The 16,137-nt window shown below is 43.3% G+C and overlaps 2 protein-coding genes across 2 annotated transcripts in view; both read right to left on the reverse strand.

Annotated features, from left to right (window-relative positions):
- LOC310847730 (uncharacterized protein) overlaps positions 1-16,137 on the reverse strand; it is a 49,719-nt gene that overhangs the window by 15,779 nt on the left and 17,803 nt on the right.
- On the reverse strand, positions 1,879-15,665 carry LOC310846388 (cytochrome P450 2J2-like). Its single transcript, XM_083742794.1, has 9 exons — positions 15,375-15,665; positions 13,596-13,758; positions 10,910-11,059; positions 10,254-10,414; positions 9,453-9,629; positions 8,764-8,899; positions 6,173-6,360; positions 5,165-5,303; positions 1,879-3,404 (listed from the first exon to the last, which is right to left on the reverse strand). The coding sequence occupies exons 1-9, from the start codon at positions 15,573-15,575 to the stop codon at positions 3,229-3,231; spliced, it is 1,491 nt and encodes a 496-aa protein (XP_083598920.1). The 5' UTR covers positions 15,576-15,665; the 3' UTR covers positions 1,879-3,228.

Here is a 16,137-nt window from a genome sequence, read left to right on the forward strand (position 1 = left end):
GCAGTGAGGCCCATAGAGCAGCAGGGGCAAGCAGGAGAGGCAGAATCAGTAAATACAGAGAGGACCCATGAGGCCGAAAGGACACCGGAACCAGAACCACGACTGAGTGAGCCGGTTGCGCCAGACCAAACAGCCCCATCACAGCCAGCATCCTTGGAACACGAGCCAGAACTTGAACCCCGGACCAGGGAACACCCCAGGCCGCAACGCACACGTAGGCCGCCGGCGTACCTCGAGGACTATGAATGCGACCTCCTGGGCAGGACTGGAACTTAGAGGGGAGGGGTGTTATGTACTGAAATGAATAGGATCCAAACTGCAGCAGTCTGATTGGTCCTAGAACAATAGGATCCAAAAGGCAGCAGTCTGATTGGTCCTAGAACAATGCAGCAGTATGATTGGTTGGCAGGAACCACCCAATCATGCTCCAGATAGAAGTGAATCCACAACCTGATTGGCTTACAGTAGAATTCTGGAATTAGCCAATCATGTGCAGCCCATTGTGTAAATAATGTATATAAAGCAGATACCTTGAGGGGACTTTTATTCATTCCTCCTCACCACTATGAGCTGAATAAAGAGCATGAAATCACCTTGCGACTCTGAGTATATTTCATTTACTAAGAAGGATGACACATTTGGACCAGTGGTGATTTCAACAGCTATAACCAATGGCTAAGGAGGCCGGAGGAGTCAACCTGCTTCAATATTACATAGGTTACATTTTTTTCTGGCAACAGAATGACTTAATCTGGGACTGGCAACCAGTACCTCTCCAGCTGGTTTTGGGTCCCCAACTCCCAGCAGCCCCAGCCAGTATGGCCAATAGACAGGGATGATGGGAGAAGGATCATTCAGAGGGCCAGAGCCCTCTAGTACTAGATAGTCTTCTCCAGTAGCAGACTATGTGAAGAAGAGAAGTTGGTGCAAGGCAAACACATTACCAGGAGCTCTGGATTGGCTCCATCAGTGTGTTTACAGCGCACTAACATCACTGCTGTGTTGATTTTTTTCCTCCCAGTAAGCAGCAGCAACTGAGCTCTTGGGAGGTCCAGTGAGTGCTACCATACCATCTAGTTCTACTCTTAGCCAAGCCATGATCTCTTAGCCTTGGTTCCCCATCTTAAATACAAATACTTAAATACTAAAACTGATGATAATCAGGTGGCCAGGTGGAATTGTGTCTACAGTGGAGCTGAATGGCAAGTCCTTATTCCTGCCTCTGCACACGTGGAGGATCAATGGCTGCAAGCTACAACAGCATGGACTTCTGCTGGGGGAGGTCAAGTATGAAAGCACACAGTCGCTAAAATGTTGCTGTGGAAACCAGAGACTCCCACCTTTCGGGGCCCAGGGGTACTTCTGAAACTATTGTGGGGACAAGGAAATACCTATTTCACAGAAGAAATAATAGTGATGCTCAGAAAAATTCCTTCCCCAGAACAAAACAACAAAATAACTTTCATTATTATTCATCTTCTTGTGACCAGGTGGACAATAAATCCATTGTTCTTTAAAACCCAGTTTGAATTGTTAGTTTCAGTACTGCCAAACATGGGGTAAGGAGCACATTATTTGAGAGATTTCTATAAGCTCCTTCTCCCCCAAACCCACTTGTATCAATACATGCCCACCTGGTGACACCCACCATCCAACAGAGGGAGGAGGAAACTGATGCAGTGTGGGTCAAATACCTGGGTGTCAAATACCAGCTGTGCAATACTTTCAAAGATAATTCCCTCACAGAAGCAAAGATTGATTTATAAGGCAATTTCCACCACAAAACCTCCCAGTCTCTATCACTGAGCGAAAGCTGGATATTTTGTTCCCAGCACAACTTCTAACCAGCAGGTCCACCTACAGTGGCATCCAATATAATTTTAGAAAGAACTGAGAGTAAGCCTTTATTATTCAATAATAGTTGTTCAAAGGCCTTAAGACTCCATGTTCCTTCTCCCAAAGAACACCACAGGAGAGATTGGTTCAGGCCAAGCACACATCAAGCCTAAGACTCCCAAAGAACTAGCACAATATCCCGAGGAAATTTCTGCTTGGATGTTTTCAGCTGGACACAATACTACTGATGGAAAGGGATCATGTATCTTCTGAGTGACATTTTCCTCTGCCTCTGCCCCTGTGAACGTCAGCAGTATGCGCTCCCAGACAGCCAAATTGCCACTTTTAACTATTTTCATGGAAAACACTTTACAGACTTAGTTTGCACCTTGTTTTCCACCATGTATATTAAAGCACAACAATAATGTTTTTGGAAAATAATAAAACCTAGGTAACATTCAAGAATTTAGTCCATTCATTTTGCTGTAATTATAAGCACATTTATAAGCATATTAGGGTTTGCCTTGGGGTTGGGGCCACCAATACACAACAGCAAGAACCTCAGGTTCATGGGTTCAAGCCCAACATTGGGCAAAATATACCTGCATTTCAGGGGGTTGAAACTGATTACACTTGGGGTCCCTTGCAAAATTCGATGAGTCTATGGTTCTATGAACTGGTTATGTAACAAAATTTTCCAAGCAACATTTCTTTTAATTTTATAAACATAGGCAGGAATTACATTAGGGTTTTATCCTGAGTCGTAAGCACACAGATTCTTACAAACGAAGCAATGCCTTTTCGTCACCGCAGCCAGGACATTATTATTATTATTTGAAAATAGTGGGGTGGTGGATAGACAAACACACCAGAAGAAGAAGTGGGAGGATGGATTTTGGATCCTCATCAATGTATCATTATGATCTGCATACACAAATTCTGTCAAGAATTCTGGGAAACTGAATTTACCCCTCAGATAGCTTCAATTCCAAGCACCTATAAACCTTAGTTGCCCAAATTCTTTAAGGGGGCAAATGTGCTTTGAATAGGCTTTAAAACAGAGCTTTCCAAAGCATGTGTCATGACACATTAGTGAGTCAACTGCAGTGTTCAGGGGTGTTGCATGATATACTTCCGTATCTCTTATAAGGGGTTAGTTTAACCTCTGGTTTGCTATTAAAACTGAATAATTGTGTCGTGAAATGATGCGTGTCTAAAAAGTGTGGAAATCTCTACTTTAAAGGAACATGCTGCAGTCCCAATCCTGCTCACCTGGGTTAAGCCCTACTGAACTCTGGCTAAACACAATTAGGATTAAACCATAGATCTGTTCCTGCACCATAAACTGATCCTACTTTTTAAAGAAACGGCAATGACATAAAGTAAGTCCCCTTAGCGAGAGAATGCACAAATCCGGTATGGCAGGGGAGACACAGTCAAACCTATCCTAAATTCACGGCTTAATGTCTCATTCTTTGGAGCCTGGAAAGTGAACTTCTGAATTAGGGCAGTGAAGAAAATGAAGAGCTCGGTCCTCGCCAGCTGCTCTCCCAGACAAGCTCGCTTTCCTAGAAGACAAGGAGGAAAAAGACTGTTTCAGTGGAAAGCTTTTGTTCTCCACTGAGTGGCACACTGAGTGGCACAATTTAAATAACATGGGCAGAATAAATAATTTAAAAAGTAATTATGTTGTTGCAAAATAAATATAGAAGTCATTCCTACTTCCCAGTCAAGCAAATGGGAACACTGAACAAATATGATCATGGTTTTACAGAATTTGGAAATGATACATTTGAGGTACATAAATTTATCTCATAAGCAGTTTTGAAACAAAATTCAATTATATTTTATTAGGAATCAACCTAATCTGTATATATCTTAGCTAAGGGTGTGACAAAAGGGGCGCGGGTGGCGCTGTGGGTAAAAGCCTCAGCGCCTAGGGCTTGCCGATCAAAAGGTCGGCGGTTCGAATCCCCGCGGCGGGGTGCGCTCACGCTGCTCGGTCCCAGCGCCTGCCAACCTAGCAGTTCGAAAGTACCCCCGGGTGCAAGTAGATAAATAGGGACCGCTTACTGGCGGGAAGGTAAACAGCGTTTCCGTGTGCTGCGCTGGCTCGCCAGATGCAGCTTGTCACACTGGCCACGTGACCCAGAAGTGTCTCCGGACAGCGCTGGCCCCCGGCCTCTTGAGTGAGATGGGCGCACCAACCCCAGAGTCTGTCAAGACTGGCCCGTATGGGCAGGGGTACCTTTACCTTTACCTTTTTAAGGGTGTGACAAACAGAGTTTAGTTGTTCAAGTTCCAGATGGAACTGGGTTTTCTGTTCCTTGAGGAAACAGTGTGGAATCAGCTATACAGGTGAAATTAAAACTTTTAAAGTGTGTTGTAAGGTGCATTATACAAATGTAACATTAGATTGCGATGGTAAGCTATGGCAAATTCAATATTCTTTCTCAAAACATTTATTTAAAAAGCATTTTCACAAAGCTTTTTTATATTTGTCTCGATTCCACCATTTTAAAAGTACACCAGGTGTTGCCCCCCCAGCTTGTATATTTGAGTTACATCAATTGATATTTTCCTCCAAAATTGCATATGAGATAAATTTCAATAATATTTTATTAGGAATCTCCCTAATCTGCATACAACTTAGCTAAGGGCGTGGCAAACAGAGCTCAGTTCCTCAAGTTCAAGATGGAAGTGGGTTTCTCTTCCTGGGGGATACTATGAACAAATACATCAGCTGCTGTCTATCCAACGGCTGGTGGAGCACCTCTCCCACTTATGACACCTGAGAAAGCTCTGAAACTATTCCCTCAAAAATCCACACTGCTTACTGGGGGGGGGGGGAGTGTATTAACACCATTTTGTGTAACTTTACACCTCCTATAGTGACTTGCATCCACAGTACTTCCTCACAATCCCAAACGTGACCACTGGCCCCTATAGGGTGCTGAACCCTGTAATACACCAGACTCTCAGCAACCAGTGGCGTAGGAAAGGGGTTGCGGTGGGTGTGGTCCACCCCAGGTGTCATCACTGAGGGGGGTGACCACTGGGCATGGCCGGCAGTGTGCCCTCTCCTGGGGAGTGACGCGTGGCTCAGGCATCTGCTAGCTCAGTGCTGCCCAAAATAGCAACATGGGGCTTGCGGACTCCATGGAGGTTCTGCCCAGAGTGCTCTGCCCCGGCTTGCCCCGTCCCCGGGTGCAGGATATTTGTGCCACCCTGGGCATCTGGGCAGCTAGCTACGCCACTGCCAGAAACCAAGCCACCACCATATAGTCACTGCTGCAATTCTGATGAGCAGCCCATGAACTTTTGTTACCTGTAGAGAATGGCAGGAATGCTTCCTTTTTCCTGAACTGACCATTCTCCAGGAAATGGCCAGGATTAAACATATCTGGGGTTTCCCACTCATCCTCATCAAAGAGCAGTGAGGTCAGGTTGGTAAGCAGCATGGTTCCCTGCCAAAGAAGAAGCAGAGAAGACAGCAGATTAAAACTAGCATAGAAATCTTTCTGTTTTGATCTGTGCAACTACAGCAATACCAAGCCTCCAATTCTGCCTGCCAATTCAGAAAGGATGTGTTTTGAATGAGAGATTTCCTATGCACAACTCAAGAAAACACAGGCTCCTTTATAGATTGTATAATACCAGACTTTGCCAGGGCATTTTGATTTAGAATAAGAAACACCAGATGCCCATTTTGGGTAGTAGTTTTGGGTGGTTAGTAATGGTCATTTTAAAAAGAAAGCAAAGAAGAATACTAGCTATCCATTCAAATGGTTCAGACTGTGGTTGGAATCCATTTTTGCAATGGGAGGGGTCAAAAGACCTAAAAGTCTATTTAGCCCAAATCCCTCCCTCTACTTCAGACCTGGATGTGCCCCAAGAACAACCAAGACTCCTATCCGTCCTGCCCATTGGCCATGCTGACTGGAACTAGTAGGAGTTGGAGTTCAATAACATCTGGAGGACCTCATGATGGCTAATCCTTGGTAGTGGTGTCCTCCCTGTGACATCCTTTAAGATGTCAAGGATATCAAGAACTACATAACTTTGAGAAGACATCTGAAGGCAGCCCTCTATCAGGATGTCTTTAATGTTTGATATTTTACTATGATTTATATATGCTATAAGCTGCCCAGGTTGGCTGGAGAAACAAAGCCAGATGGGTGGGGTATAAATAATAATAATAATAATAATAATAATAATAATAATAATAATAATAATAATAATAATAATTAAAAACAACAACAACTTTGGCTTCAAGTTTTACATCTTAAAGAAAGATGGAAGGAAGAGAAGAATGGTGAATCTTCTTCATATTTACTTTGGGAATATGAAACCCAGCCAGTATAGTATCCTTAGTTGTCACCCGGGGCACATTTGAAGGCAAAATGTTGCTTATTCTTTGAATTTCATGAACAACCGCATTGGTATAGGGCATGCTGTCCCTGTCATCCATCGCTGGCTGGCGAGACTGGCCAATCACAGAATCTATTTCCGCTTGGACTTTGGCTGCAGAGAAAAGAAAATCTGCTTTCAACACAAAAAGAACAGACTTGATCTTAGTTCTGCAGGGGAGGCCTATCTTTAAAATTTAATGGATTTGAACAAATACAGACTCAATAATTAAATGGATGGATAACCAAATTTTCACTTATTCGCATCACTTTTGATTTGGACCAATCAATAGAGTATCCTGATATTTGAATAAAGGCACCTATCAATTGCATCAGCACAGGAATAGTAACATGAAATTTAGAAATAAACCAAAGAATATCATCTGCAGATCAACTGAATTATGTACTTCTCTAGATCAACAGTACCTATGAGTACCTATGTTGTCCAATAGCACAAGCCAAGGGTTCCACACAAATATTGAAAAGCAAAGGTGAAAGTGGACATCCTTGTCTAGTGCCTCTAAAGTAGCAGAAAACATAGCATTTACTATTATTGTAGATGTGAGCAAATCGTATAATATTGTTCCAGAAGCCCGGTGCCTTTCCTTCTCTCCTCCAAGCAGTGGCAAGAGTGCATGGGGCCGCAGGCACACGCACAGGGTCTGAGTCCCTTTGGAGAACAGAAGACATGGTGGAGAATGTTGTGCTTTGAGAAATATGGTTTATTCACCTATTTACACCTTCAGTCTCCATGCAGGGAGCCCAGATCTTACAGTATGGCCCACAGCAAAACAGGAAACCTTTCGTGTCTATCACCCAATTACAGTGGAATGGACTCCCTTGGGAGGTTTTTATATCTCTTTATTAGATAACTATATTTGGAGTTGAAATTGTTAATTCTCACTGCAATGTGTTGTTGTTGTTTAGTCGTTTAGTCGTGTCCGACTCTTCGTGACCCCATGGACCAGAGAACGCCAGGCACCTCTGTCCTCCACTGCCTTCCGCAGTTTGGTCAAACTCATGCTGGTAACCTCGAAAACACTATCCAACCATCTCTTCCTCTGCCGTCCCCTTCTCCTTGTGCCCTCCATCTTTCCCAACATCAGGGTCTTCTCCAGGGAGTCTTCTCTTCTCATGAGGTGGCCAAAGTACTGGAGCCTCAGCTTCACAATCTGTCCTTCCTGTGAGCACTCAGGGTTGATTTTCTTCAGTATGGAGAGGTTTGATCTTCTTGCAGTCCATGGGACTCTCAAGAGTCTCCTCCAGCACCATAATTCAAAAGCATCAATTCTTCGGCGATCAGCCTTCTTTATGGTCCAGCTCTCACTTCCATACATCACTACTGGGAAAACCATAGCTTTAACTATACGAACCTTTGTTGGCAAGGTGATGTCTCTACTTCTCAAGATGCTGTCTAGGCCTGTCATTGCCCTTCTCCCAAGAAGCAGGCGTCTTTTAATTTCGTGGCTGCTGTCACCATCTGCAGTGATCCACTGCAATGTAGTATACCTTTATTTTTTTCCATGTGTTCACTTTTTATTTTTATTCTATCTTGCTTAAGTGTTGTTTAAAAAAATAAATAAAAGAAGCAGAAGAAGAGACTTAAACTAAGATCTGAAGGGGAGGCCAATCCTGATGTCCCACCACTGACTGGAACTCCCTTCATTTGGAGATGGTCACAGAGCTTTCACAAGTGGAGTTTCAGCATTGCCATAAGACTTGTTTCTTCACCCAGGTCTTTCCTTGGGGGAAGGTGAGGTTTTTTTGGTTAGTCTGCCTGAAGAGGGAATGTTCCGTCTGCCGCAGAAATGGAATTGCCTTTATTGCGCGGTTGTATTACCTGCTCTAATTATTTTTATTTATCATTATTGTGTCTAATTTTAGAGGCAAAGATTCATAGTAACCAAGCAAAAGACAAAACATCTTAACTATTACACATCAGCAAAAATAAGGGGTGGCATTCACAGCTAGACCCACTCAATAGGCCCATTAAAGTTAATTGAAACTAATGACGAAGTTAGGATCATCAATTCATTTATTTCTGTTTATTATCACCATTACTAACATGACTTTGAATAAAGCCACAGTATCAGAGGAATGGCATTTTCATAACCGAATACACTCCTAAACCCTCGATACTCAAACTAATAATTATAACTTTTGAAATGAAAACAATGATTGGTGTTATTATTTTAATGGCTGCTATTCTCCCTGAAAAGGTTGAAAATAATTTATGCCACTTGGCATTAATTGGCCTTGTTCTGTTAGCCTTGTTCCCAGATAGTGAACTGGGTTAGTAGTCCATTGATAATAGAAAGCTTCTCTTGTTTTCCCCCTGTCTTTTTGGATATTTTCCCACAACAATTTCTGCTTTTAATTTATTTATCTCTTTTAAAAATTGCTTGAGTATAGACATGACTAAGTTAGGTCCATTAATTTCAATAGGTTTGCTTTCAGTAGGTCTTTGTTATATACATCCCAAAGTAATGAAAGGCAAATGAGTCAACTACAGTTCTACCTTGAATTTCTGGGTATATGGCCATGTACAGCAAAGCCCAGCGCAGGGTTGTAGAAGTTGTTTCTGTGCCAGCAAAAAACAAATCCAGTGTTGATTGTAGGAGGTTTTCTTCATGGAAACTGGAAGGGGCATCCTCCTTAAAGCAAAGAAAATGCACCAGGGAGTTCAGCTATCATTAAAAACACCATCCTACTGCCAGACCAACATGTCAAGAGATCACCAGGGGATTCAGTTACTCTAATCCTGCCTCTAGGAAGGTTAAGTCATCATTCCTGTGAATCACTGATGCTGGCATAAAGTTTGGGTTTGTTCTGGTCAAGGAAAGACTTCCAATAATTCATGGTCTGGGTTTATTCAGGCAACTGAATCCTTTGGTCATGAGATGCCTTCACTACAGAGATACTTTTAGTCATATCAACTGTTTGCTCTCACAAACCACAGACAAGTGGTGAAATCCCAGCAGTGAACAAGTGGGGTGGTGTCTCCCCACAAAATACATGACTTCATATTCATACATGCAGAAATGTATTTTTTCTGAGGTCATAAACTCAACAGAAAGAATATGGTCAGCCACTAAGGACCATTCAGACAAGCCACATGACTAGTTCTGGTTTTTAACATTGCTTTGCTGCCTTCTACTATTATTTTATTATTAAATATATATACTTTTTGTCCTTTTCACCTCTCACCTTGGCCATTTCATTTAGGTAGGCATCTATGAAGTCTCTGGGTTCAGATGGGTTCCAGTCTTCTTTGTGTTTTTCAATGATTTCTCTCACAAAACATTTCAACTGCCCCCATTTTTTAAAAAATGTCTGATGGGGCCCCGGCAGGTATTTCATGACAGTGGGAATGGTATCATACAGCTGAAAAAATAAACACTAATATCACATATGTGCAGGGAAAGCCCTCTCAAAAAAGCATTCACATCATGCTGCTGTCATGGGAAAGAGGCTAACAGTAATAAACGCTGGTGTGCACAGGTTCAAAGATGGCAGACACTCCTGGAATCAGAGCAAATGTTGAACTCGCCATTGCTAATGATGGGACCTTGTGGCAATGTCTTCACGTCTTGGTTAGAAATGTATGGACTGCAAATCAAATGGCACCATGGTGCTCAGTTCTGCAAGCACAACTTGTAATTCACTGATTGACTTCCCATGAAGATGATTACCATCATTTTTAAAAGGCATGCCTGTGCATGTCACAAACATGTAGAATTTCTATTTAATGATACCCATTGGCATGAGTGTCAATTTACAGGTCATAACTGTTGTGTGTGTAGAAATAATTCATGTATATCATTTGTGATGACATCCCTCTGTTCCCATACCAAGATTTTATTCAGCCAAACATGTTATTCTCACCCTTTAAAAATACAATCTAAGCTGAAGAGATCTGAAAACTCAAAGCAAGTGAATAAACAGCAAGAATGAAGGAGGCAAATCAATTCTGTTGTGGTTATCCAAAAAAACTCAAAGAAGACCTACCATACTCCAAAGATTTCCTTGAAAATGGCACGCCTCATCAAGCAAGCGCAATAACTTATGGAAACGGCTGTTATGGTAATCAAAGCGGTCCCCAAAAGTGATGGAACAGATGATATTTGAAACAGCATTATGAATCTGAAATTGAGGGTCAAATGGCTGCCCTGGAGAGAGAGAAAAAATGGTGCAGAAGGAATTGGGGTGCTTCTAGCTTCCATATAACAAAAACAGGGGGGGGGGCATCCCTATCGGAGACAATATAGAGACACACCAATATACTAAAACTATTGCACTTCAAGCCCTACTCTATTTGCGACGTTGGTTGTCAAAATTATCAAAAATCTGCAGATATCCTCAAAACCCAACCTTTGTTCTTATTCTGTTCTAGTTCAGGGGCTTTTAGCTCCCATGGCAGGTTCCCGCACTGAGCTTCACACTAGAACTTTTGTGCACCACAACGAGCCACTGTGGAGCTTCCTATCAACACCCCCTTCGCCATCACAGGGTCATTCCAGTCCAAGAAGAGCTACATTTGTGTGAAGAAATAATGCCACACAGCTTTGAACCTAGCTGATGTAGTTTTGACCTAGTTCATGCAAAGTAGCAACTCAAGGTAAGTATCATAGGTGGGCCACAGGATTGTTGACTCTGGTTCTCACCTTTCTCAGCTTCTATTGCTTCGTTTAAGTAACGGCTTTCCTCCTGTATTCGTTCTTCTAAAGACCTTTTGCCCAAACCAAAGTTTCTGAGTGTTGATAAGGCAAATCGTCTTTGTTGTTTCCAGATGAGACCATTAGAGAAGACCAGTCCTAGATGGGAAGGAGTAATAAGTACGTAGAACAAGTAAGTAGATTTATCAGTCCTTTTAATTCCAAGATGGACTCCCCTCTGCTTTCCATTATTCTGCTTGGCTGCTCATGACATGTTGGGAAGACTACAAGGCATTAGAAACTAGCTACCGTATTTTTTGCTCTATAAGACGCACCAGACCACAAGACACATCTAGTTTTTGGAAGAGGAAAACAAGAAAAAAAATATTCTAAAGCTCAGGTTCCAGAACAGCAAGAGGGATTGCTGCTCAGTGAAAGCAGCAATCCCTCTTGCTGTTCTGGCTTCTGTGATAGCTGTGTAGCCTGCATTTGCTCCATAAGACGCACACACATTTCCCCTTACTTTTTAGGAGGGAAAAAGTGAGTCTTATAGAGCAAAAGATACGGTAATTTATGGGGGTGGCTTTTATCTGGTTGCTCTGAATTCTGCTGTTTGCTGTTTCATTGATTTGCTTTTTGTGTGTTTCACTGTTTGGGTAGAATTTTTAATACTAATTTTATTTTGTCCTGTGAAACGCTGTGGGAGCACTTGATAGAAAGGCAGCATATAGATTTTTATTTAAAAAACAACAGTTTTAACAGTTGTAAAATCATAGTCAATATATTTTACTCCTTCATTTCTGAGGACCATTAGGCACCTCTGGTATTCCTTTTCTGGAATTAAGAGGTATTAAATTTTAAATGGGGGTCCCACTCTAGCCCCTTCTGTAATTATTCACACCCTTCATTTGCTCACTATGAATAGATTTCTCTTTTCCATTTCATTTGCACAACTTTTTTGCTACGTGTTGGGCACCTGTGGACCTCAAAGGGACCTGCTTCCATTCCCACTGCTTTCCCCTTTCTTTATATAGTTGGACGCAATTGCAGGGGCGGCTCAGCTCATCAGCTTTTAATGGGCAGTAGGTGTCACAACAGACTCCAAATTCCTGAGTCCATGCCAGTGACCCCACTCTTGACCTCTACTTACTGCTAAGTGGGAGTGTTGTTTCATAAAGGCCATTCATTTCTTGGCAGCTTTGCATTGAAAACTGTGGTGCAATTGGCACAAATTTACTACTGGCCTAAGCAGAAAAGAAGCAACCTGGCATGAACCCAACAGTCATCTGAATTGCATCTTGCTCCAGAATGCTTCATGGATCAGGTCTGTATGCGTGAAGCAACTTGTCTGGTTGGCTATGGTTGAATAAGAAGTCCACTCATGTTTCCTGTTGGATGCCATTGCAGGCTGGCATTCCCCTATGTGACAAGTTCTGATTTGGGAAGTCTCAGGGACTGTTTCCCAGTCAGCAATGGAAGCCTCTGGGCTGAGCTTGCTGCCTGAGTAATTGGTCCCGCCCACTTACCTAATCTGTGAGCAGGCATGGGCCACCCAGTATATGACATAGGACTGTGGCTTTCTCTGCAGCCACTTTCTGTTGGATCTCCCATCCTTTATATACTGCTGTTGCATGTTGTTCTGTTTGACCTTACTATGGTACAGCCAGTTGCCATATTTGGGGCCAGGTTGAGATTTTCCCAGTTGGCAAATTGGCTCCAGCCCTTTGGTTTTTCCATCTTCATAGCAGTTGTCAGAACTTTGGCAGTTTAGGCATTAGATAGACATAGTCTTGCTTGGAGGGAGGTTATAGCCTCTGTTTGGCCCTTCTGAAATTGGGTTCGGGAAGATGCTTCAGTCTAGACACTCAGGTGAAAGCGAGGGGCTACAGCATTCCCTATATGCAATCCAGCAGGGGAGTTACCCCTTGATGTAGGGCAGGAGCTCTCTCATTTCTGGTTGACCCCCAAACACAAGTTCTTTTAGCAGGTGGGCTGGAAGGGGTGGGATCTACCCAATGCCTATGCCAAACTTCTTACATGTGTTGTCAATAAAGTTGTAGCCTGGTATCACCCAAATATTGGTTGTCATCTCTCTTATTCTTGGTATTGGGGAGGACCAATAGTAGGAGGGATTCATGCACTACTTAACGTTGACATATTATTCCATCACTACTAGGGATGGGGCAGAAAGTCACTTCAGCTTGCAATTTAAATGCAATCTTATGGTATTCTCAGTTGTAGAAACAATGCATTAAATGAAATGTTATTAGATGCAATAGTGTGGCAAACTGAAGAACGGAAAAATGAGGAACTGAATGAAAGAAAAAGCTCACAGATTCCTCCACCCTTAATAATGACAAGCTGTTTGATGCACTACACAGCCAAACTCTTTGATTGCCACCCAACACTGAACAGTGAGCTCAGTTAAGCTAAAGAGTTTAGCAGGTATACGTCTATGCCACAGCTTTACTACAACTGCCTTATTTTGGTTTAAAGATGCAAGAAATGCAAATGCAAATTAGGGAAATAATCAGTTCTGAAAATTTAAACTTGAGAAACAATCCAAAAGATTGCAAAATCAGTGCAGAGAATGAAAAAGAAAAGGAAAAGAAAAGAGAAAAGAAAAGAAAAGAAAAGAAAAGGGAAAAGCAAACTTTAACTATCTCAGTAATTGACCATGTTAAAAGAAACTTACCAAAAGACCCAAATATTTCAGCACTAACAGGAGATGTGGGCCGGTCTACAAAGTTTTCACCCTGATGAACAAGAGCTTCCTTCACCAGTTGCAGTCCACTCACAACCACAAAACGCATGCTTCCAACCTGAACGCTGAACACATTGCCGTATTTTTTGGAAAACTGGAAGGAGAACGAGAAAGAAGACTTGTGTGTGTGTGTGTGTGTGTGTGCACGCACACATGCACATACCTGGTTCTTCTTTGATGCTTATATGGAAGATGGGAACTTTGGTTGCCATCAAATATATCAGGGATATCAGTAATGCTGAAAGGGTTTCCGGGGACTGTACGTGGACAGGCCCCCTCCATCCTCCACCTGTCTTCTATTCACAAGAGCTGCTGCTTATGTATTTGTGGCAACTTAGCCTCATCTACCACAGAGGGTTGTTGCAAAGATAAAAGGGAAGGGAGGGTAGGACAATGTACACCAATGACCACATCAAATGGGGGGTGCCTTTTGCGTGGTCGCGCACAGACCCCTTGGACCTAAGTGGCACCCGGGAGTATATCCTGGCTTCTCTCCCCAGCCAGACTCCTGGAGGTCTCGCCTACCTCTGCCTGTTATCCAGTCCCAGCGGGACCTGGCCAGGTAAGGGGAAGGACCACCCTGGCCACACAATAGAGGGAGGGTCTTACCTGGGAATCCTCAGTTGACTCCAGAGCTTCTCCCATCCTGCCTTCCCTCAGTTAAGTTTTCTTTTGCAGGCTAACTTCTTTACAGGTATGCGGGTGCTGCTATGCTAAGGTCGCTGTTGAAAGGCCGGAAAGGAATTTTCCTGCATTGGCAGGTTTTACCTTCCCTGTAGCAAAACGTCACAACTTTGGTGGTTTCAGGCCTTTGGCGGAATCCTTTAGTCTACCTTCCCTAATGGGGGGGAAGGGGACGTTAAGCGGTGACCCATGCCCCCCCCTGTGGCGGCGATCCCAGGGTTCCCCGTTAAAGGGGTTGTAAGAGGGAAGGCATTGGCCATATGCCTATTGGTTGTCATTACTCTCCCTTGTGACGACGGAGAAATGGGGGACGGGCTCTCTGCTTGACAGACATTCTCCAAGCCAGCCCAATCCCCACACATTCTGGATAACCCTGATGTTCCCCAGCTCCCTGGCCATGGACTGGGAGGGATAAACGCCCAAGGCCTAAGCCAAGGTCTCCCTACATCTGAAGTTCTAATAATGTTGTGGCCAGTTTTCATCCCATAGCACAGTGTCTTTAGTCATTACTCTACCCGGGGGTTGCCTGGGGATGGGGGGACTCCGCCTGTCCATGCAAAACACACAAAATACTTTGCAAACCACAGAAAGCAAAAGAAAGTTGTGGACACAGATTTGGTACAAATAACTGTTAGGTAAAACAGATCCTCTGGGTTCAGAGGTAATACACATCTGGATACCATTTGCTGGGAACAAACAAACAGAAAGGCATTTGTCTTGCGGCCCCATGTGTGGGCTTCTCACAGACATCCAGCTGACCATTCTTGGAATCAGGATGCTAAACTAGGAAGCAACTTATCCTGCAAGGGTCTTGCATGCCTTTCCAGCACAAAACAGGGGTTAACTTTGCTAATCTTTGGTTGTATGGCACCCTGAGTGAGGCCAAAATCTGGTGCCTCCAAATGGTTCTTCTCAATTTTGGCCCACTTGGCTTGGCACCCTAAATGAAGGAACTGACCCCACCACCCTAAATCTGGGGGGTGCAATGTTTTCAACTCATGCCATGGCTCTTTCCTTCATCCTTACCTTTCGTACTGCATTCTGAGGATTCTTGAAATCCATATGTAGGAAGTTACCCAAAAAAGGAAGACACATGGGCCCTGGGGGGAAATTCCTTGGGCGAATCTTTTTCTTGAAATCAGCAAGAAGTAGAAATGTAGCCAGAAACACCAGAACGACCTGCAAGGACAAGGCCTCCCAGAGGACAGAGAGAAGCTGGAGCAACATTCTTCTAGCCTGGTTTTGTCAAAACAGATTGCTGTGTGTGGATGGAAACCCAAATCTCAGGCTGCTAGAGCAGTCACACCTGTCCTCTTGGCTAAAGTTCCTGAAATAAATAAGGGCAAAGTCTATGTGTATTGCTATATAACACGCCCACAAAGAGGCAGGAAAGAGATGACTTCATGACTCACTGTACCAAGGGGGCAAAAGAGAGTGGAGAACAGCAGCTTTCTGATTTAGAGTATTTCCTTCCTGTTTTCACTTTTATGAAACAGCAAAGGATATTTTCCTTCATGACATTTCCAAGAAGGATTTTCTCCCAGTGCAAATCAAAGCACTGTCAATAAAGAAAATAAAAACTTACACTAAGGAGGATCTTTCTGTTCCTGAGAGGTTTAGATCAGGGGTACCTTCTGCAGCTCTGACCGCTGCCTAAGGAGTCAGAGAAGTCACCCTGCTTGCCTTCTGTTCAGTATTGCTTGAGTTAGATTTTGCTTTGGCAACAGACTGACCTGACTGACTGGGAACCAGCACCTCTCCAGATGTTTTGGGTCTCCAACTCCCAACA

This window comes from Podarcis gaigeae (assembly GCF_964106915.1).
Source record: "Podarcis gaigeae genome assembly, chromosome: 6".
Lineage (NCBI taxonomy): Eukaryota > Metazoa > Chordata > Lepidosauria > Squamata > Lacertidae > Podarcis > Podarcis gaigeae.